This window comes from Antedon mediterranea, chromosome 6 (assembly GCF_964355755.1).
Source record: "Antedon mediterranea chromosome 6, ecAntMedi1.1, whole genome shotgun sequence".
Classification (NCBI taxonomy): Eukaryota; Metazoa; Echinodermata; class Crinoidea; order Comatulida; family Antedonidae; genus Antedon; species Antedon mediterranea.
In genome coordinates this window covers 19113653-19136815 of record NC_092675.1, presented here as the reverse complement: position 1 = coordinate 19136815, position 23163 = coordinate 19113653, and the positions used below count along the sequence as shown (strand labels likewise).

The following is a 23163-nucleotide window of genomic DNA, read 5'->3' as shown; positions in this document are numbered from 1 at the left end:
TACAAGCCCTAACCAAGGCACAAATTCACTATAGTTAATATATTGAGAAATGTACAGCAAAATGAACTTTAAACTATCGAGGTCTTCGGATTTGTTTGTCTTATGACGTACATGCCTTAGTAAATAATGATGATAGTTCAAACGTTTAGATCAACAGTGTGAACAGTATACGAAAGCAGCATGGAATCTACTGTCGGAAAGGTACGTTATTTAAACAGAAATGTACTTATAGCGTGATTTTTTAAAATGTGTGTCTAGCTAACAGTAATAACTGGCATTAATATACATAAGGTCTTTGTTGATCTAGGTTTGTGAGCCATGCACACACTTTTAGGCTAAACTTTTAGGATAGATCAGTTGGTCTTATAGAGAATGCTTCTAATCTAATACATTAAAATGTATCCATCAAGAAGATGGTTCAAAGCAGATCGTATCATAGTCACTGAAATGAATTATATTGAGTCAATCTCCAAAACCATGGTATCGATCAATATTCAGGTTTATGGTATCGAGAGCTTATGCATAAGCAGACACGTTATAATTCATGCCAGATCTGAGTCTAACAAAATTATTAAATGGTGTATACAATGTGTGTTTCCTTCCGTTCGTATGTGAACGAGGTAGTTTCTTGCCAAGTTTCTTCTGCAGCATCTTACCACTAAATAATCTATAATAACCAGGGACGTGTTTGGGTAAACAGATTGTATTCACAAGGTGTTTTAAAAGATAGGGTATTTTAAACTGAAACTGAAATATCTTTGTGTAATTTTTGCTGAAAGGGGCAAAGTTGTTCAGTGTTTAGTTTTTTGATGCTATGTCGGCGTTTTTTGAGTAGAGCAAACAAAATAAACGCCTGATTTTCAGTTACAACTTTGTTTAAATAGAATCCGTTTATTTAGCCGATCACATAAGCTAATTTGGTCCTATTTTACAGACGATTTCTTGCAAAGCAGCTATCAGCTGGGATGCTACCAAACCTATGACAATTGAGACGATAGAGGTTGCGCCACCAAAAGCTGGTGAGGTGAGAATGAAGGTAAGTGTAGAAAAGACAATTTTATTTACAGTTATGTCTTACAATCACGGTATATACCGGTACCGGTACAGCTTAGACTTCCAACGAACGTAACAAAATGACAATTATAGCAACAATAAAGCAACAATTATATATAAAAAAAACTACTACAGTAACATTATTATAATTCCAAATAGTAACATACCTTAACTTTAATTCAGGTGAGTGCGACTGGAATATGTCGTTCGGACGAATTTTACAGAAGCGGACAAGAGGACAGACATCCATACCCTTGTATTTTGGGCCATGAAGGTTCAGGGATAGTAGAAAGTGTAGGGGATGGAGTGACAAGTGTTGCACCTGGTGATCACGTCATCTCAGTTTTTATCCCTCACTGCCGCAAATGTAAGATGTGTCAAAATTCAAAGTCAAACATGTGCACTGAAAACAGGTAGGCTCTTAAGTGAAACGCCATGCAATTAAACAAGCATTTGAAATATGCGCTTCGTCGCAACGTCCTGCATGTTAACATTTGGTGAGTTCTGATTGGTTGCGCATTTTCACGTCACAAAAAGTAGATGAAAATACTAATACGCATGCGCATTCGTTAACACTTTTGATTCGCCTGACGAAATTTAAATTGATTCAATAAAATTTAAAACGCAAATTACTATCAGAGTATCAGTAGCTGGATCTCAATGATAGAGTAAAACGACCAGAAAGAAATATCAGAGCTTTTTCAGTAGAAGTTAATATTATAATATCATTAGGCCTATGGTGCACATTTCAGGTTCCAACATTTCGCTGTTGTGAACAATTTGTAAAAAAAATTGTAAAACATAATCTTTGATGTATTCTTAGTTCCAGTCGGCTAATAGGGTTGATGCCTGATGGTACGTCTCGTTTCACTTGTAAGGGACAAACTGTCCATCACACATTAAGTTGCTCGATGTTCAGTGAATATACTGTCATTTGTGAAATAAATGTTGCTAAGGTAGGTCAACTACTTACTCAAAATCGATAAATGGAAATAGTAACAACATAAACAGAATATAATTCAGTCAGAATACGCCTACTTCGCTTTTGTTGATAATAAAAACGCTTTCTTTTAGATTGATAAAGAGGCACCACTGGATAAGGTATGCCTTCTTGGATGTGGTGTTTCAACTGGATACGGTGCACCACTGAATAATGCCAAGGTAGCAACACAATTGAACTTCATTGACCACTGTCGTCTCATCATCACAATCATCATCATCATAATCATCATCATCAACTTCATCATCATTATCAGCATCAGTATCATCATCAACTTCATCATCATCATCCTCATTTTAGAATGTACCTCTACATCCAGGTCCTCGTCAATAATTAACATTGTATAATAACCATGGAGAATTAACTCTACTCTCTATAACGTATAACGTATACATCAAATGCTATATTTAGGTAGAAGAGGGATCGACATGTGCTATATGGGGTATTGGCGCTGTTGGCTTAGCTGTCATAATGGGCTGCAAAGTAGCTAAAGCATCAAGAATTATTGCCGTTGATATTAATCCAGCGAAAGAGAAAATAGGTGAGCGAAAAAAAAATAGCCACGTTAATCTTCTCAACTATTATTGTATCATTATGAAATCAAACAATATCAAGTCAAATCACGTGCAATGATCAAACTGTGAGAAGAAACGATTTCGAATGTTTTTTTTCCTCGGACTTCTATCGGCCTTTGGATTTCGGGTTGAATCCGAATACACAGACAAAACAAGAGCTAAAAACAGTATTAAAATCGTCATTTCCCATGCAGTGGAATAGGTAAACACAGAAACTAAAAAATAAATAAAATGTCATGACTGCGCTGAGGAGGGTTGTATGATTTGATGAAGATGTAAACAATTAAGAGATTTAAAATTATGATTAATTGTATTGATGTTCATCCTAATTGCTAAACATCTTGTAATATTTCAAAGCGATGTATTTATTATTTTGCAGCTCGTGAATTTGGAGCTACAGATTTTGTAAATCCAAAATCCTTAGATACGAGTACAGTTCAGCATTTGGTAGCAATTACTGACGGTGGCCTAGACTATACATTTGAATGTATTGGTAATGTTCAAACTATGGTAAGTTAGCCTGGAAATGTCGATGAAAAGGTTTCGGGCTTATCGCACACGTGCATCTGTCACAGAATAGAGAAATCCTTACTAGGCCTACATAATATCCGATTATGTTGACCGCTGTGTATCCGAATGTGAACGCGTTTATCAAAGTTGATATGTATAAGGCCTACAATTATCACGATGTACCGATGATGAATAAGCTTGAAATAAGTAAAAAAAATTGAACATATAAATTATAAGTACATTTTCTTCACTAAGAGAGAAGCACTGGAGTCATGTCATAAAGGTTGGGGCTTGTCAACCGTGTTAGGAATATCGAATCCCAAAGACGATATCAAGATTATGCCATTCCAACTGGTTACTGGTCGAACTTGGCAGGGGTCACTGTTTGGAGGTAAAATAATATTTGTTCTTTTAAACAGAGGTATCTCAGTACGTTACATAGATACATTAGAACTCTATATACTCAATAAGAAATATGGTTGTTATGCAGATCCATTTGAATGACGTTGGACAACCGCTAGACATCTAACTTTTATTATAATAATATCAATGTTATGATAGGTTGGAAGGGCCGTGATAGTGTTCCTGGACTGGTGAAAGAATACATGTCTGGTGCCATTAAGTTAGATGAATTTATTTCACATAAACTAAGTTTGGACCGCATCAACGAGGGATTTGATCTTATGCTTTCAGGAAAAAGGTAAACATACTTTCTTTCAAAAATGTTTGAATTGATTTACGGGATACAACGCCGCGTGCGCGCGTCGTACAAACGTCATACACAAATGATTTTATATATCAGGATAAAGGGCACGGATGAAAAAAAAAACAACAAAAAACAAATAAACAATTATTATAAGTAATAGTAGGATCATACTTATATATCATTAATATATTGATGTAATTTTATTTACAGTGTTCGGAGCGTAATTATCATGTAACGTACAAGGTCATCAAGTAACGTATATACACAATAAAAATTAAGTATGATTTAACGATAAAAGAAGATGGCCAATGGGGTTTCTACTCGCATGCACTTTTAGTTATGAACAAGGATGCGGTTACTATAGGAATATCTAAATATATACAATTATTAATCCGAGGAGATGATTTAACAAAAGGATTGAGAATGCATGCATCTAGCAATGATGTAATTACATATAGGAACTTAACACACTAAGGCCGAGTTTGATCTTTTTTCTGAAATAAAAATAGTAATCGAATTTAATTATATCATTAATTGTTTTATTATTTATGAATTTGTGGTAATGAGAAATAAGGATGGGGACACATTATCACAATGATCATGGTTTGAGGTTGGTTTATTTTGGATGGTACGGTCCTAACTGAGGAAGAAACAATTCAAGTAAACTTAAAACATTCTTTCTTTGTACATGCTTCGGCAATTTTCATTGGTGGAAAGTTTTAACATGCCGTTACACTTCCGCACGCGTCTTGTATCTTAAGAGTATACTAGATTTTATGCATGCGCGCATGCGTGTTAACCGTCCCCTTTCTACCGTTCCGAAGTCAAACAATTAGCGAGCTTTCGTTTTAGTACGGAAGTAGTTCAGTACGGTAATTTGAACCGAAATGTGATCTACGCATGCGCAGAAATTTAAGACTCGCCGTAGCGCTAAATTTCAGAACGGTAGTGAGAAGAAATAGCGTCCTGTCTGAAACGAACATTCAGCTGTGTATTTTAATACGAAGGACACGATGGAAGCAGTATCGTCAAAGGTAAAGCAGTTTAATCAGTCGTTATTTTAGCTTTATGTAATCAAACATAGACTAGGCTATAGCATATTAAATGAATGTTCATTAATGTAGTGCTCTAGATCAGTGATGCCAAATATAAAATAAAAAAATTGGCTTAGAGATTCGGCCTAGGGCCTAGCTAGCCTAGGCTAGTAGTAGTATAATAGAGGGCAAACCAGTGGCCTAATCGAACTAACTAGCCTAGGGCCTAGCTGCGATACCCTAGCTGCTGGCATTTAGGCTATCCCTACACGGTCCTACAAATAAACACAACTTGCACAAATAGGAGGTCTAGATACGTAGGACCCCCTACTCAAAAGATGACAGAAAATGACAAGTTCAATAATATTGATAAAAACTAGCTAATCAAATTATCTTCAATTCAATCCTGCTTTGCTTAAAACAAAGGAGTTGTTTACTTTATTAGATTTATAACAACTCCCTGCCAATGTAGCTTAAAGTATTTATCTTATTGTCATACAATATAAGATATATGTAGATAAGCTTGTGTACATTTTATTATTTTTATCTTGATTTTTTATTTATTTTTTTTTCAAAACAGGCAGAAGAAATTAAGACAAAAAAGAGTACAAACCGGTTAGTTAGATAATTCAATAGTGCTCACTTTTTTACATTTATTTTAATATATTATTATTATTGTAAACTTTTTTTTTGTATGCACAAAACATATAATATTATATAATAGTATGCTTTTTTCAGTCTGAAATAAATGTGTTATCAATGTCAATCAATATTAGCATGATTAATTGTATAAAGTGGATAGTTCATTCAAGCTATATTATTTATTTTCATTTATTACTTCATTAGATTAAAAACTCCTACACTGAATTGATGAGAAAAATATTACATTAAAAAACACTATCATAAATTATGTGATTTTATTATTTATTTCAGCATGATCTGGGACAACCAAAAGGATCAAATCCTAATAGGAGAAGTAATCTTGGCTAGACCTTTCCAGTCCAAGAAGGGCACAACTGAGCGGGGAAAGGCATGGCAGGCTGTTGCTGATGCAATGAAGGCCCGTGAATACAAAGTTGACAGGCGGGCAGTGCGAGATCGCATATCTAATTTGATGGATAAGGTGAAAGGAAAAAATAACAAAGAAAAGGCAGCCAGTGGAATTGCAGTGGAGGAGACAGATGAGGAAAAGCAAATAAGGGAAAGTATTGAAGAATTCATCCAAGAAGAGGAGGATATAGAAATGTTACCAAAGGAAAGAGGAGATGAAGAGAAGAAAAAGGCTGATGGTGCAGAAATGAGAAAACGTGCATGTGAAACATTTGGAGAAACGCGGAAAAGGTAATACCAAATTTATGTAAAATGTAGAGGCAGATTAAAGTGTTTTTTATCCCCCTCTTCCTTAGTTTAGTTCTTATTTTTGTAAATTTATTTTTAGGCTTGATGTTGAAAGTAACACACCAAAAAGAAGGAATAGTGGGAATGACACAATCGGTATCATTAAAAAAAAAATGGAGATAGATCAGCAACTTCGAAGGGAGGAGATGGAGAGAAAAAAAGAGGAAGAAGAACGAAGGAGGGCAGAAGAAAGAGGAAGGGAAAGACGATTTGAGGCCTTCCAACAGCAACAACTGCAACAACAACAACAAATGCAGCAGCAAATACTTCAACAACAGCAACTCTTGCAACATCAAAACCAGCAAACGCAAACACTGATGATGGCATTTCTTAAGTCCATGGAAAAGAAAAACTAGATCCTTGATATATTTTTTTATTGTGCTAATCTGTGCAATATACTTTCTACTATAGTTGTTTTTATATATATTTGTGTTTATTAATGCATGCCTTTATTTATATATACTTATACCATTGTTTCTTTCAATCTATTAATTATTATCTTGAATGTTTTGAATACCATTGATGCCAAAGAATATGTAGTTTAAATCAAAGAAGTTTTGTTTCTATATGAATGAGCATTAACAAAATATAATTAATACATGCTTTTCAATATCAATAAATAGAAACATTTATTTACCTTACGACGTTTTAACATAATACCGGTAATTCAGCTATCACTTTAGTCACAATTACAATAATTTACATTTTAAAAATACACTAAATATTTGTTCTATTGCAGGTGTATCTTTAGTGTTGGTATGTTATATACAGTTAAGTGTTTAAGAGTTTTCCAGGATTTTTATTTAAACTGGAACCATTTTATTTCTTTTAATCTATTAAAGGTTCTCTTGTATTACAGTTAGATGTTTATGAATGTATATATGTATATGGTTACAATAAAAATATTTATATGAATAACTTCTTAAATTTAAATGGAAACAGTTATTTACTTTATAATTTATACAATTTTTAATAAATTCAATATCACTTCTATCACAATTATTTACAATAATTTAGAAAAAAAATACATTCATTGAAAATATTCTTCCAGCGATGGCGGTTCAAGTTCAAAATAGGCAGATGTATTGTTCTTATACACACATGTATGTGCATTTGTAAGTATTCCAGAAACAATGTACATTTTGCCACATGCACTCAATTGCACTTTCTGAGACTTCTTATAGTCTGTAAATTTAAATATATTTACAATGTCACCAAATAGCCATTCAACGCTAATTCTGACTTTGGACATTGCCACGTTGAAGGCCACTTGTTCTGGTGTTATCCGTACCGTCGGGAAAGGTGCTTGCAATTGTGGGCGCAATGGGTACGCAGGATCACCATACACGCACAATACATTTCCCTGTGGATCATGTGATCTGGCCTCAAGCTCTGTCAACAGACCCGATTCACGAAGGAGAAATGCATCATGTCTCCTCCCTTCCACAGGTCCATATAGGTGAGCTATGAGGCCATTGGGAGCTGTCACTGACTGGAATTTCATGGCATGGATTCTTTTGTGACCATTATACATAACTTGTTGATGCTGATTTGGTCGGCATATTGGCCTTACGGTTCCATCAACGAACCCCCAACAGTTCCTCAAAGCAGCACCCTTTGTGTGTGTTGCCTCAGCAAATTCCTGTAAATGTTGTGGGGATAACCATGGCTGATCTAAGGATGAGATCCGATGTCTATGGATGTCGAAGATGTAGTTGGTCATCCACTTAAACGCCAAGTAAAGCTGTGGTACTGAACGTCCATAGTCCTTGATAAGATCTCCATATCTACAAGGATATGCATACCTTTGGAGTGTGATGCACAAAGCCTCAAGTCCATCAATTTTCGACTTATTCTCCAGAATTACAGTTGGTGGCACCCCCAAAGCATGTTTCAGCCGGTAGATATCATTTTTCTGGAATCTAAGGGAAATAATAATACACAGTATATTTTAAATCTCATAATGGATAACATACATGATACTGGACATGTTATGGGCATCATATATTAATTTAATATTTAATCAACATTTATTACTAAATAGTAGCTTCTGTAGATAGTATAGTAGCCTACTAGGGCTATACATAAAAGAAAGCAATACCTTCAAGGTATATGGAAGTATAATTGTTAGTAACCAATGTTAAATGTATTTAAGCTTTATAATGCCTTAACGTTATCTAGCCCTACCTAGTAGTAGATTATAAATTGATAAATAAAGTGCTACCCTGATTTAGCCTGATGGTCGGCTTACCTGAAATAGCTGTTGCATTCATCATCGTTGAATTTATCCAAGTTGAATTGATATTCATCACTTTTATACTGAAAATCAGGATTACTTGGGGAATTCATACTATACAACATAATGAATTCTTCCTCGTCCAGAACATCTGATATATAGGCAGCAACAAGAGCATCTCGTACCCTATGTAGGTTCGCCATGTTGTAAGATGCTGAAAGTCGAGTCAACTGATGATGGTACCTGATACATCGCGCACATGTTCCCGTCGCGCCCGTGAACAAAACGAAACAGAAACAGACATGACGGGAACCTAGTAAATGAGTACGGTCACGGTTGGTTAAACCGGCCGTACTGCACGTTTACCGTACTAAAACGAAAGCTCGCTAATTTACTTCGTAGACGTACTTTTCATTTTGGTAGAATTTTTTTGTTCGTTTAAGCTCAGAGGGAATCAACGATTTCAAAAATTCAAAATAGAAAAATGTAGTGATTAGGCCTAATAGTATTATTTTTTTAAATAATGAATACAGAATATTATGGACATCTAGGCCTCAAAGCAATACCGGTAATTTAAAAATGATAAATTTAATACCCGCAGAATTACATTGATACACATAATTACACATCAAAGAATGTAGATCAGCCATGTTCCAATCGGTGTCATTAGACGTAAATTATTGCAACAGAACGCCGTGACTTTTAGATTTAGACGTAGATAAGTATACGTTCTAAATAAAAATGGCTTAATAATACTGTAATATGTTCTTATATAATAATATTATTACACATGACAATTGTTATAGCCCACTTATGATAAAAGAGCTTAATATTAAATATTGCGAAATTTGTATCGCATGTAAAGCAATCATGATTATAGAATAGACTATACACAGACATGTGACCTTACCTACTTGTATACATGTTTGATCATTTAATTCCATTGTGTTGATAGTCTATCTGTGAGATATAGGTGATAGTTTATGTCACCAGGACGTTATCTTTTCAAGCGGAACAACGGAATGGGTTATTAAAACAAACTTTCAACTATAGATATCGATGACATGTTTAAAGTATATAAATGCTAGTACTGTAATTATATTCGGAGAGGACTTATTAACTTGCTTTTGAAAGTATCTCATGATGACAGAAAAGGTAAGTAGCCTACCTATACTCACTCACACTCAAAATTGTAGGCCAATTCAGTCGTACATTGCATGGTCGTACTACTACTAGAATAATATGTAGTCCATGCCCGTCCATGCAATATTAATGATTAGGCCTATACCAGCATTTTGCAAAGGGAGGTCGAATCCGTAAAAAAACAAACACATTTTAACAATTTAATTAAAGGTAGCAATTAAGATTGGTTGGTCCAATAGATATAATTAAGCATACTTTATACAACAAACGGATTGTAGGCTCCCAAAGTACCAGATATAATGTTCTTTTAAAACCATTCAATAAAAAGTGATCATTTGGAGCTTTAATTTAATACAATTTTCATCTGACCCGGGTAAATGGGGGTGGACGAGTGTGTTTCTTTTGTATGGAAAGGAGACCAAATGCACTGTATATTTATCGAAATTTCCTGGCTTAGACGAACCTTCACACTTTATATTTAGGAAACGTTGGTCATCCTGGCATCCGTAGGTAATTGTGATGGCCTTGATCGCAAGGTGCATTATCACAAAAATCGATAGATTAAGATACGACAATTGAAAATGGTTTCTTTATTCATAATGTAATCTTCAACCTGCGTAAGAAACAATTGACTAGTTTTTTTACAAAAATAAAAAAGTAGAAACGCCCTGTCCCCTATTTTAGAATTCTTTCCTTCTGTAATTCTCATTTATCTATCTCAACTAATAATATATCAACTATACATTTTTAACTAGACGTGTACGGTAATTAATAGGCCTAGTGCTTTGTTGTCATACCCTCATGCCTGTATGTTTACGGTCCAGGGCATTAAATAAACAGCCATTCGTATATTAATATGTTATGCGCGATTTGAACGATTTGCGCAATTTGAAATTGCGCAAAAAATTCCTTGCGCAATTTGAAATTGCGCAAAGTTCTTGCGCAATTTCAAATTGCGCAAGGAATTTTTTGCGCAATTTCAAATTGCGCAATCAACTTGCGCAATATCAAATTGCGCAAGAAAATCCTTGCGCAATTTCAAATTGCGCTGCACAATTTGTAAAATTGTCAAATTGCGCAGCAGAATTCTACCAGAATGCGTGCTAACGTCGACGATCGGTTAACAATGATAATTTATTAGAAACTAATAACTCAAAATGAAACATAATAAATGCGAAGATAACATGTGTATATACACAACATCAATGGCATACACAATTAAATAATATTATCACTCATTGCAACTTAAAATAAATCAAAATAAATGTAAAAATAACAAAAATTAATGTAGTAGGCCTAATACACAACATGTCTACCGCCACTAACGTTTAGACCTGCTATCAAAACATAGCCATACAGTAGGCTATAGAGAGCATCTTTGGCTAGATGTAGTAATAGTATTAGCCGCCCGCCGGGAACACCACCTTTGTGGTCCTTTGTCGGGTCTTCGACGGTATGCTAACAATAACAATATTTTCACTACTAAAATAAGGAAATGCGATATTATGTTTAATTTTGAATCATTCTTAGAAATTACTATGAAAATATGGGTGTGCATGATTTCACAATCTGTCGAAAAACCTTGCGCAATTTGCAGATTACTTGCGCAATTTAATACGTTGCTTGCGCAATTTGAAACAGATGTTTCAATTCAAATTGCGCAAGGAATTCTTTGCGCAATTTTAAATTGCGCAAATCGTTCAAATCGCGCATAACAAATACATGTATTTTCACAACTTGTCTTGAATAACGCATTGCGAAACACAGGTCTTTGGTTATAGACTATTAGGTCTTAGTTACTTCTAACAACCAACTGAAGTTTGGAAGTACAATTAACGGTCTATATCCTAGTATTGTATTATCCTCGTGTTTAAATAGCTTTCTTTTATTATTATTATTATTATTAATATTATTATTATTATTATTATTATTAAAGACAAGTTTGCTCGGTAATGGAAGACATCCAGAAGTATCGTACGCTGGTGTTGGTGGGTTACATCCCAGTTACCAAGCCGCGGATGACAATCACCACAAGGTGGAAGTTGAGTCCACTAACATCCATTCAGTTGTATCTTTCCACAATATATGCTACCGAGTTTTGGACAAAGCTGCTGGAAAAGACGTGTACAAGAACATCCTGACAAACATTAGGTAGGGTTACCTGGAGCCAAATGTGATCTTTAAAAAATGATCTGGCTGACCGTTACACAAATGACCGACTCACTGACTTGACCGACTGTATGACTGACAAACAACAAAAGTGGAAGGAAGTACTTGTACTTGTATTTAGAAATACATTCATTCATTCAGGCTTATCGCCTGACTTTATTTACTTTAGGCCTCTGGCCCCTAGTTATTAACAAAATAATAATTACATTGAAAAATAAAGCAATTTATGGTCACAAGAAAAATTAATTAATTAATTTCGTTCACTGACCAAAACATATATCTTAACTTATAAGCATGATAAATATTTAGATAGATTATCAATAATTATTGGATCCTGTGATGACATTAAACGGCAGAATTTAAAAGTATTTACAGTAAAACATATTTTGATTTGGGCTGATTTTTCATTGTATTCTTTATTAATACGTATATTGTTTATACTTTCTGCATATTAGTGGTGTTTTTGCTCCTGGTATGAATGGAATAATGGGACCGACAGGTAGTGGCAAAACGTCGTAAGTATACTGTACTGAGAAATAATGATTACATGGTGGAAAGGGAGAAAAAAGATCAGGGATAGAGAAAAGGGTGGTGAAGGGATAGTGGCTAGAGATGGAAGGAAGGATGGAGTGGTGATAGAAAGATGTCTGGATTGCAATGTATGAATAGAAGGAAATATTTTAGGATACAGTAGATGGAGAGAAGGATAGGAAGTACTTAGATTAAGATGAACGGCGACCGAATGAGTAGTTGATGGAAGGATTTTTCTTCCATATCCTTACAGATGCTTCGTCTTTCCTCAGATTATTAGACGTGTTAGCGGCAAGAAAGCATCCTAAAGGACTTTCAGGGGCAGTACTAATTGATGGAAAGCCACAACCAGCACAATTCCGGTTAATATCCGGCTATGTCGTTCAGGTAGGTTAATGCATTTATGTGCATCAGTGTTGTCAAACATGATATGGCCTACCCTAGGTCTACACCTGTTGTTTGTATGGCAAGTTACGATGTCTTTTATTCGGAAGACATGAAAGTGCACGCACTTATAAGAGTTCTTTACAATAACTCTTCTGCTTTGAAGAGTATGGTTTCCGCATTTATTATTGTTTAATTAATTATATACAATATATGAGCAGTAGGCTACGTTACTAAAGTTGAAATAAAATAAGGTATTTTTATTCAAAAAGGATGACGTGGTTATGGGAACGATGTCAGTAAAAGAAAATCTGAGATTTTCCGCAGAACTTCGACTAGGAAAAGAAATATCTACTTCTGAAAAACGAAGACGAGTCAATGACATAATAAAAGAGTTAGGATTAACAAAATGCGCAGACTCAAAGGTAAAAGTCATTTTATTTTACGGGTCAATCTCTGTTTTACGAATTAATTATTAGATATAATAATAATAATAATAATAATACTAATAATAATAATAATATTTATTTCCACAAATATTAAAGCAAAATACAGAGAATCATAATACTGTAAATATACAACTGATAATGAACATATAATAAAAATAATATAATGCAATAATATAACATTGTTTTCCCCAATTATTATTATTATTGATTCTTATTTGTTGTTGATTTCAGAATCAATGTTGACGATGTCGGCTGCACTTTTCTTTATATTTCCACAAAATGTTTTCTGTTAAATTCTTACTCTCCAATACATTCCAAAGTTGATACTTGTCCATATTTTTCCATGTAGCGTATGGAACAAACAAAATGTACTGACATAAAAACGTAAAACTACTAAAATTATTGGAATCACTTCTATGTCGTGTAGTTCGCCGTCTTGTGTACCGGTATTCTATATATTCACTACCTTCCCATCCACCCATTCATATATAAATGGTCCGCTCAATCTACTCACTCTATTTTTAAAATATAAATAATAAACAAATGATTTATATGGTTGTAATCAACAGGTTGGAACTCTTTTCATCCGCGGAATTTCAGGAGGTGAGCGAAAACGAACAAATGTTGGGATGGAATTGGTAACTAAGCCAAGAATACTTTTTCTGGACGAACCAACGACGGGCCTAGATGCAAGCACGGCCAAATCGGTCATGACAAATCTTGCTCAGTACGTTTTTTCGTTATCTGTTCTTGCTTCTTTTAAAAAACGACATTGAATACATGCCTCCAAATTGCTAGATATTACTCTGTTATAAAAACCGCACACACACACAACATTATTCGTTTTTACGATGGAAACTGCACTAAATCAACAAAGCATCTTTGTAGAAGGCCTAGGCCTACTCAAAATTATGTACTATGAAACCGAAGAAACAGAGGGCCGCCCTACATCAATGTGTTAATCACGCTTACGCTAATAAAATGTAATCCAAGTTTTCATTCATGTTACAGGTTGTCTAAACGTGGACGCACTATAATATTCTCCATTCACCAGCCACGGTATTCCATCTTCAGTCAATTCAATAAGCTACATCTACTGAGTCTAGGCCAGACGGTGTATCACGGACCAGCAAACGAGACGAATGACTTCTTTGGAGCCGCTGGTAAAGTTGATTCACTTTTTCAACATTTACTAATAATATAATAGATTCGGTCTATATTCAATAACGAAAAACACCACGAATAGACTTGCTTTTTAATTTTAAAAAAAGAAGAAAAAAAGCTGGCTTCACGTGGAATAAAAAACCGAATGTTTAACTTACTAAACTCTTTGGTCGTCATATTTTATACTTTTCAAATTTCTTTCTTAGGGTATCCTTGCCCCGAGTTCAACAACCCGGCTGATTTCTTTCTCGACGTTATTATTGAACAAGAACAAAGTGGTATGTAGGCCAACATGTTATGCCTTAATTAGACAGCAGTGTAGAATTTTCCATGAGAATTTTTTAGTCCACAAACGCTTTAGGCCTATTAACCAAAAAGTAAATGTATTTCAGATCGATACGTTCTTAAACAATTTATTTCAATTATGTTCTATTGGAGAGTAATGACATTTTGTAAAAGTGTCACTGTACAAATCTTTCCTTGATATAATGTAGGCCTACTTGTACTTAGACTTTTTAGACGGTCTATCCCACCGTGAAGTCTTATCCCCCAAAACAATGTGTGAACTTAACTGTATATTGATAAACACGTGTATACATTGTATGTTTTAAAATAGAAAATGCAATAGATGGTACCAAGACATTGGTGGAATATTTTAATAAATCAAAATACAACACAGTATTAGAGGAAGAGGAAAGAAAACTTACAGGTTTGCACCGATCAGATAGTTTTGTTGAACAAGTTATTGACTATCCAACGTCAGTCTTCAAACAGGTAGGAGCATAGTTAGTAAATACTAAAATACCTCACCTATCTGTCAAGTTGAGTAATTATTGATTACCTACTGAGTTCCTTGTTCCCTTAAAACCGTCAATCAAGCTGATGATTAGCTGTCATCTATCACCAACCAATTGTATTATTCGTATTTATTGAAATTCAACTTCCTAATTTTTAAAACATAGTAGCAAAAAATTGCTGATTTGAGTTCTAATTTACATTAAAATTTTGTTTATTTGTTCTTTATACTGGGTGACCTCTTCAGTAAAAACTGTTCTTCCATAGGTCCCATTACATTACAATAAAAACATCAAAAGGTAATTTATTTATCATTTATTTTGTTTCCACCAACTTCTGTTTTAGTTTGCTGTACTATCAAAAAGGGCGTTTACAAACATGATTCGTAATCCACAGACATCGTCCTTACAGGTAAACTGTTCAAGAGTCTGGCTCTGTCTACACTATCAACTTTATATAATAAAGTGTTGAAAAAATGATGTGCCCATATATGGGCATGATGATGTCATACCACTACCATGTTTGGGCATATCACTACCATATTTGGGCACATCACTTTTTTTTGTCGAACTAGTTTGATAGTGTAGAGACAGAGCTTTAATATTAGAAGATTTTAGTAGGCCTATGTTGCTTATTGCTTCAATGTTCACATATCCTTCCAATAGTACGGCAGCAGAAAATACATATAATGTTCCGAGTAAAATTTGAATTTGCTAAATTGTACAAGAATTTGTTCAACGTCTTTCCACAGGTTTTGATTATGGTTGTGTTGGGTATCTTCGTTGGCGGCTTATTTTGGCAGCTTGATACCTCACAGTCATCAGGAATACAAAACAGGTTTTACAAACATTAAAAATATTCGCAAAACATTAGACAATGTGCTCCTTGTTGAGTTCTATAATAATTTACATTGCATCATCAAAATATGGTAACGTTATGATACATAATAAATGATTACTGAAAAAACAACTTGAATTCTTATATTTCAGAATCGGAGTGTTTTTCTTTATGATTATGAACGTCACTTTCGGAAACATGAGTGCCCTGGAGGTTTTTATTTACGAAAGAGTAATATTTAGGTAAGTTTGAAATGTTATTAGGCCTATATTGATATTGAAAATAGCAACAAAAAACTCCATAAACTGACAATAATAATGTATCAAGAACCAACAGACAAGTTAACGTTGTGGTCCACCATTCTCGAGTAATACAGTTTATGCTTTTTACCTTTATTATCAAAAGGGTGAATGTTTTGATAAAATCGATAGAGTTATAGCCTAAATCCTAACGTCAGCGTCAACATTTACTAATATTATGGTTTTGTTCTCCTTTCCTTCTCATTTACAGGCATGAATCTGCAAGCGGTTTCTATCGTGCATCTGCCTACTTCTTTTCAATGGTGCTTTGTGATCTTATTCCAATGAGAATTGTGCCTACAACCATCTATTGCTGTATCACGTACTGGATGATAGGTAAATCATCCTCATCACTTTAAAGAATAAGGGAGGAAGTATAGGCCTCAAATACTGTATTAACTTTTCTCTTTTCAGCGGTAATCAGTAGGATTAATTGATTTATTCTTATAGTACATTATAATAAACATCTCAATGGACTGTAGCCTACAGTACAACATTTCAAATCACAAATATAAAAAGACTTTAAAAAAATACAAAACACAAATGTTTTTCTTTTTTTCTCTAAAAGGGTTGCAGCCGACTGCTACAAACTTCTTTATATTCCTATTGGATCTGCTGGTGACCACAATGACAGGCTGTTCATTGGTGTTTTGTATTAGTGCAACGGTTGGAATTTATGGAATTGCCGTCCTAATTGCAGCTATGTCTATGATTATTATGGTGGTAAGTATAATTGTGCTATTAACTAAAATAAGACTGGGCCTACACCTATAATTACTGTGAAGCTAAGGCAAAGGAAACTGGGAAGAAGGGAACTTATCGGCGGCAAATGAATGGATTATAATAATATGTAGCCTAACCCGATGAAAATGAGATAATAATTCAAGAGTGATCAATTACCCCGATTTACACAGACATTCGAAGTTTGGCTCTTGTACTTGCAGACGCCCACCAATGTTAAATTAGTGCGTAATTAATAATACAGTATATTATTTTCTATCCTAATTACTATATATAATTAATCATTATAATTATCATTAGGTTTTCGGTGGGCTTTTTATAAACATTTCATCTTTACCAGTTTGGCTGCAGTGGTTACAGTACCTTAGCATGTTTCGATTTAGTCTTAATGTAAGTGCCATTTTACGTTACTAATTATTCATAATTATGAATGTCAATCGCATTTTCCATGCGGGTCTCGGTGATTGTATTGATTTGAATTACTCCCTAAGTTACGTTATAATATTCAGATATCTAAAGGTTCAGTTTGGTCTTGTTCATGACGCTAAATAGTAGGCCCTAGCTTTCGATTTGCGACTACCTGCAGCAGGACCTAAACAATACTTTCCTATTATTCTGTACAGTGTATTGTTTGAAGGTGGTTTGCATGGCGAAAATAGAACAAATTCATCATCAGATACAGTACAGTATAAACGCACAGAAGCTCAACAGTTATTATATTCTGTATAGAAGTTTTGAATTAATAATAATATATGTTCTGTAATAAAAGTAAATTATTACTTGTTTTACAGACGTTAACTATAAATGAACTAAAAGGAATGGTGTTCTGTGATCCGCCTTTGAATGCAAGTGCACATTACTATGACCCAGTAACCTGGTGAGTATTTTGTTAGAATAAAATAAACACTGAAGATGACCATATTGTTTACGATTTCCATTTCATATTCAGGTCAGTAGGTCTATACTGTACTGGGATAATTTTTGATAAGTTCGAATCCCACAAAGTCTCCGAATATCATTCACACGTATTTTCTACCTTCTGGCTCCCGTACCTCATAATAATACCTTATGATAATTCAGTATTCATATTCTTCCACAAGCTTAGCTCCCACTATTTTAACTTATACCATTTATTTTACAGTATAACAGGCGAAGCTTATATGGATCAGCAAGGCATTGACTACAGCACATGGGGTCTTTGGCAAAACCAAATGGCCCTAGGAATCATGATATTGGTATTGTTGACACTCTCATACATCCAACTCCGTAGAATTCCAAAATACAAATAGATAGTGAAACGTACAATTTATATATTTTAAAATAATAAAATATACGTAAAATGCAAATGAGTGAGTGAGGAGGAGGTTGATTTAAAACGAGATGCCATATGTATATATCCAACGACGGTTTGTTAAAATGAGCATTATAGTACTTATAGTGCTGATAAGTAGGTCTTAAATGTAGTATTTGTTCGTCTTAGACGTCTTTTGATTTTACAATTTTTAAAAGTTTAATTTTAGTCATATCTTGCATATAAAATAAAGCCTGTATTATATATTGTGCACTAAATATTCAATTTCTTAGTCGTATTATATAAGATTAGATATACAGTAAACCCACAGTATTAACCAAGTTAGTGTGTATTTTATTGAAATAAATAAGTTGTTTGTATTTGTAGTTTGTTTTCCCTACCAACTGTAGGCCTTAAAAAAGATATTTGATTTAAGATAAATAAAATGTAATATACCTGACAGAAGGTATGTGATATACTGTATGCTGTAGTTATGTTGAGACAAACATTTCAAAGACATACACACCATATCAAGAAGATATTCTGCGCAGGCGCGCCAAGAAAATTGTTGTCGAAAAGTACGCGCAAATAGCAGAATGATCTAATTATAGTACGTCTTAACTTTGCAGGCTATTATCGTTCTTATTAATAATCAATACTTTATTAGAAAAACAATGCTAATTGATGGTTTGAAGATACAGAGAAAGGCAACGTTGCAGTCGAAATGCTCAGTTGTGTGCGACAAATACATATAGGTGACGATACTTTTAATTAATAATTATCAATTTAAAATTGGTTGTCCTGACCGTTTATATAATCGTCTTTCTATCGTCAAAATGTTCAAGAATATTTTTATATTCTTATATTGTAAACATAGGCCTATAACAATAAAAAGAAACATGAGTTATCGATTTTGTAAATTAATTTCAACGATTTACAGTTTCTCACTCCAATTATATTGCCTACCCTCTCACATGCCCGTCTTTTAACCAATAATAACTCCATTCAATTCTCAACATTAAACAAAAATGATAAATGTCTGTTCTCTACAAAACAAATGTCCAAACCACCGCGCTAATAAATTACCAAATAATACACTTTATAACATCTATATAAATTCCTGTCATTTGATTGGACGATTGTGGGTCACATGGCGTGCAATAGTACGCATTGAACGGTCGTTCATTATTTGTATAATACCAAACGTATCAAAATAGCACATCATCCAAAGCTAGTCTGAATAAGGCACATTGAGGTGTGGTTCTTTGTGAGACCAGAAAACGAAAATATTTCAACTGCAAGCTCAATCTGTTAAAAGGATAACGGCGAGCTCTGATATAGGAGATTCAAAGTTCTGAAAGATGGAGCGGAGGTTCACCTGCTTTTCTCTTAGTTTTCGGGTTATCTTAGGATATTTTAGGAATCATATTCATTTGTGTGTAAAGCGCTTAGAAACGTTGTATTAGACGCTATATAAGACTCATATTATTATTATATGTTTGCGGGTTTTAATACTACAAGGCTATTAGACGTTATTATGTAAAACAATCAATATTATTATTATAAAAGTTTGCGGGTTTTGGTACAAAAAGGCGCAATTACGGTATGTTCCGTCTGTGGTGTGTTCTGGGGTAGGACAGATTTCAGAAACTCCTTTGAAATTAAAAATATACAGCTTGAAATGCCAATAACCTGGGACAAATTTCTGCAATAGCATAACATCTATATAATGTAAAAATAAATTTAATTTGTAAAATATGTTTATCCATATTTCTTCAATGTTTACGCATGTTGGCTTTAAAGAGAATATTAGAGTTATTCAACGGAATAACAAATACAAACAGAGAAATTAATTTGCCATTACATGTAGTTATTGATTATCCATTTCTACTTGATGTCGCCTGAATGATTGCACGTTTTCACTCCTATAGGCATACTTTTTACACCATTAACGATATAGTTCCTTAACCATAGCCAGGCTATTGGATAAATATAGCCTATAATAAGTTTTTGTCGCACAACAACAGTTGGTTCATTGGCAATGATCTGATTTGTCGTGTTTCAAGAGAATCAGGCGATGCGTATATTTCTAAATACTTTGTTTCTTTTAGCATTTCTTCAATTAACAAGACTAGGTAAGTAACTGTATGAGTATGCTGTATTCATGCTGTTATATATCATGTATATGTGGTGGTTTATTTCGTTGTCAAACGAGAGAAATAATTATCTGTTTTGGTCGGGAATAGGCAATACGAGACCTATTACATTTAGTGTTTCTTAGTTGAAAAAAGTGCAATATTTTGTTATCTACTTGGTAACTATGCTGTTAGTGACCTTTTCACTGGGTCTTTAGGCCTATTATCTAGAAAATGTAGGCTTAAGATTTGTATTCACATATAACGTTCTGTACTTAAACTTTTAGACACGATTGTGTTTTTTTTTATTGACTGACATTGTATTTATTATTATCATAAGTATAGACTAACTTAACGATATAATAATTATAATGTCACAGGCCTGCGGCCTACAATTTTGTAAAGATGATTCTTTATTGTTTTATTGTAGTAGGTCTTATTCAATTTGAGCAAATAAATGCAGACAACATTATTGTATGAATACAAACAGTAAAAGAACCATCACAATAACATGCGGTTTATGAGATATTAAGTAGAAATTGATAACATTGCGAAATAAATTGATATCTTCTTTTGAAACATCTTATAGCAAAATTATTCATAGGTAGACAGTATAGTATAATGTATAAAACGATTTGTCATTACAGTCTTGGCTTTATATACGTTTCAAAAAATACCTGCATTTAATATCTCTCTAAATAGGCCTACTGGAAAACTATAATATATATATATTGCAATGTATGTTTTTCCAAGGACATGGGTAATTCAAACAAACTCATATTGCACAAAACTCAAAATAGCATTTATTATTTTGCGAAATTGGAAATACTCCTTTCTTTCAATGTGACTCGAGCTTATTAGAACGATATAAGGTTGTTGATTTTAACACTTGTTGACGCAACCTGAACAAAATAATTTGAGTGGATGTAAGAAATATTTTGATCCTTAAATAATACAAACAATGTATACCTCTATAAGATTGTAAAGCTTTTTTAAAATATGTATTTTTCCCAATTGTACCATATTATAGAATATGCAATGATAATAATTATTTAATTATGTTTTCTAATGTCTTTTAATGTAACGCAGTAAGCCTTCACTATTCTTACTTATTGTGTGAAACAATATTTCGAATTTTGTATTTGTGAAAAACTCTGCATTTTAAATGTCCAGATAAATCTTAATTATATATTATACAATACAACAATACACACACTATTGCATGATCCTTGTTCAATATTTACGACTGTTTCTAACAGAAACGATCAGTATTCAATCATTGGGTAATAAGTTATAATTAATTAAACACGTTAGGTAAAAATAGAACTGTAAGTAGACTTATATTTATATAATAGGCGTTAGTGATATTGGATGTGGGTATATGGATGGTACATGCAATTTGTGTTGAAAGAATTAACGGTAACAAATATGTAAAGGTTAAAAACTTACTGAAGTCCAATGGTCTGAGCAGTGGCGTAACACAGAGGCCTGGAGCTCCTGGATTAGGGATCTTAACGCTAGGGGTCTTTTCGTTATATTTTAATCCCTCTGGGCAATGCTCCGGGCCCCTGGTCTTGACCAGTGAACGTTCATAGCCGTTACGCCACTTGGTCTGACTCCTGATTAGTTTTTACGATTTCAGCATTTCTTCTTTAAGTTTAGAAATATAATAATTATTCGTATAGAAATAAACGTACAATGAATGAAGTCTAGTAATAATAATTTGTTTTTTTGCAGGACGATCGCTACGATGTTATGACTGTACCGCTAAATATTACAAATCTAAACCGTTAGGTACCGACTGTTTAGACAATCCCAACAGAACATTTACACCAAGGCTCTGCCAATCATTTGAACATTCCTGCGCTGTAAGTAAAATAAATTATATTGATCGGGCCTTGTATCATCACACATATTTGATAGTTGATTAGGTTCACTTTTTAGATTTGTGTCTTGTTTTTCTTTATCATAATTTATGCTTTTGTGTTTGAATGAGACGAATAAATGTGAAGATGCACCCCGCGTGTTCACTACTGTGACAGTACAAACTGTACTAAAGTTCATCTACCATTTATATTCCAAAAGCATTGTTATCGGTATTTGATACACTTGAAACAGAAAACTTCTTTCACCAAGGCATCCTTTTTCTCAAACAGCCCATTTTAATTTCATTCGTTCCAGTCACTATCGAACAGACTGTATACTTACAGACCATTTTTAATTTCAATGGTTAGATAACACAGACGAAAGCTGCTGGTGTTCTCGTTGAATTCGTTCGTGATTGTTCCAGTAACTGTGTTGATGGATACTGTAAACACACTGGTCTCGGCATCACTACATCAGTTTGTAACTTCTGCTGCCGTACCAATGGATGTAACGTAGGAAACACTGCTTCAAATCTGGGTCCTACACTAAGTTTGCTTACACTTGCATTTTCTGCCATTTTGTATAATGTTTTACGTTAATAATTTATGGAAAGATTAACCCAAGAAGTGAATTTGACATTCATCGCTTTTTCGGCATATTTCGAGTTAGTTCAACTTAAATCTGTCACGGTTACTAATACAGTATGTCCATATAGGCCTAACAATAATTTCGCGCTTAGTATTACAAGGAAAGAGTGAAATACCATTACATCTTACATTATGTAAAGATTGGTATAAGAGAGATTTTTATATTCATAATTTTATTTCGGTAAAAAGTTATTTATATT

The 23163-nt window shown here is 33.7% G+C and overlaps 4 protein-coding genes and 1 long non-coding RNA gene across 7 annotated transcripts; 4 read left to right on the top strand and 1 right to left on the bottom strand.

Moving 5' to 3' along the window:
- The first annotated feature begins 30 nt into the window (after window positions 1-30).
- Window positions 31-4550, top strand: LOC140052176 (alcohol dehydrogenase class-3 chain L-like). The gene is made up of 10 exons (XM_072097615.1): window positions 31-201; window positions 935-1036; window positions 1237-1466; window positions 1877-2009; window positions 2128-2214; window positions 2465-2594; window positions 3008-3138; window positions 3394-3529; window positions 3700-3838; window positions 4055-4550. The coding sequence occupies exons 1-10, from the start codon at window positions 181-183 to the stop codon at window positions 4077-4079; spliced, it is 1134 nt and encodes a 377-aa protein (XP_071953716.1). The 5' UTR covers window positions 31-180; the 3' UTR covers window positions 4080-4550.
- A 151-nt stretch (window positions 4551-4701) lies between these two features.
- On the top strand, window positions 4702-6711 carry LOC140052101 (uncharacterized). Of its 2 annotated transcripts, none has more exons than XM_072097507.1 (3): window positions 4702-4878; window positions 5812-6219; window positions 6317-6711. In XM_072097507.1, exons 1-3 carry the CDS (start codon window positions 4745-4747, stop codon window positions 6630-6632), a joined length of 858 nt encoding a protein of 285 aa, XP_071953608.1. In that variant the 5' UTR covers window positions 4702-4744; the 3' UTR covers window positions 6633-6711. The 2 variants fall into 2 exon arrangements, with proteins under 2 accessions (XP_071953608.1, XP_071953609.1); XM_072097508.1 differs by having other exon boundaries at window positions 4756-5493.
- A 400-nt stretch (window positions 6712-7111) lies between these two features.
- LOC140052100 (uncharacterized) lies at window positions 7112-8718 on the bottom strand. Of its 2 annotated transcripts, none has more exons than XM_072097506.1 (2): window positions 8528-8718; window positions 7112-8198 (listed from the first exon to the last, which is right to left on the bottom strand). In XM_072097506.1, exons 1-2 carry the CDS (start codon window positions 8713-8715, stop codon window positions 7307-7309), a joined length of 1080 nt encoding a protein of 359 aa, XP_071953607.1. In that variant the 5' UTR covers window positions 8716-8718; the 3' UTR covers window positions 7112-7306. The 2 variants fall into 2 exon arrangements, with proteins under 2 accessions (XP_071953607.1, XP_071953606.1); XM_072097505.1 differs by having other exon boundaries at window positions 7112-8191; window positions 8528-8668.
- A 787-nt stretch (window positions 8719-9505) lies between these two features.
- On the top strand, window positions 9506-19237 carry LOC140050898 (broad substrate specificity ATP-binding cassette transporter ABCG2-like). Its single transcript, XM_072095893.1, has 17 exons — window positions 9506-9667; window positions 11592-11806; window positions 12280-12339; window positions 12628-12742; window positions 13012-13164; window positions 13758-13915; window positions 14200-14351; window positions 14559-14630; window positions 14969-15126; window positions 15493-15558; window positions 15899-15984; window positions 16137-16226; window positions 16495-16619; window positions 16852-17006; window positions 17325-17414; window positions 17816-17901; window positions 18166-19237. Exons 1-17 carry the CDS (start codon window positions 9653-9655, stop codon window positions 18311-18313), a joined length of 1944 nt encoding a protein of 647 aa, XP_071951994.1. The 5' UTR covers window positions 9506-9652; the 3' UTR covers window positions 18314-19237.
- A 1001-nt stretch (window positions 19238-20238) lies between these two features.
- On the top strand, window positions 20239-23138 carry LOC140052010 (uncharacterized). Its single transcript, XR_011845568.1, has 3 exons — window positions 20239-20450; window positions 22188-22318; window positions 22685-23138. It is a non-coding gene; the product is annotated as an uncharacterized lncRNA (long non-coding RNA).
- The last annotated feature ends 25 nt before the right edge of the window (window positions 23139-23163 follow it).

What these genes read in the sequence shown, in the direction of transcription:
- LOC140052101 (XM_072097507.1), top strand. Translation starts at nt 4,745, where the DNA reads ATGCGCAGAAATTTAAGACTCGCCGTAGCGCTAAATTTCAGAACGGTA. An exon ending in TGGAAGCAGTATCGTCAAAG is followed by an intron (nt 4,879 to 5,811) that starts GTAAAGCAGTTT and finishes TATTTATTTCAG; the next exon opens with CATGATCTGGGACAACCAAA. An exon ending in TTTGGAGAAACGCGGAAAAG is followed by an intron (nt 6,220 to 6,316) that starts GTAATACCAAAT and finishes ATTTATTTTTAG; the next exon opens with GCTTGATGTTGAAAGTAACA.
- LOC140052100 (XM_072097506.1), bottom strand. Translation starts at nt 8,715, where the DNA reads ATGGCGAACCTACATAGGGTACGAGATGCTCTTGTTGCTGCCTATATA. An exon ending in GAATGCAACAGCTATTTCAG is followed by an intron (nt 8,199 to 8,527) that starts GTAAGCCGACCA and finishes TATTTCCCTTAG; the next exon opens with ATTCCAGAAAAATGATATCT.
- LOC140050898 (XM_072095893.1), top strand. An exon ending in CAACGTCAGTCTTCAAACAG is followed by an intron (nt 15,127 to 15,492) that starts GTAGGAGCATAG and finishes CTTCTGTTTTAG; the next exon opens with TTTGCTGTACTATCAAAAAG. An exon ending in TGTTTCGATTTAGTCTTAAT is followed by an intron (nt 17,415 to 17,815) that starts GTAAGTGCCATT and finishes CTTGTTTTACAG; the next exon opens with ACGTTAACTATAAATGAACT.
- LOC140052176 (XM_072097615.1), top strand. Translation starts at nt 181, where the DNA reads ATGGAATCTACTGTCGGAAAG. An exon ending in TCCAGCGAAAGAGAAAATAG is followed by an intron (nt 2,595 to 3,007) that starts GTGAGCGAAAAA and finishes ATTATTTTGCAG; the next exon opens with CTCGTGAATTTGGAGCTACA. An exon ending in TTGGTAATGTTCAAACTATG is followed by an intron (nt 3,139 to 3,393) that starts GTAAGTTAGCCT and finishes TTCTTCACTAAG; the next exon opens with AGAGAAGCACTGGAGTCATG.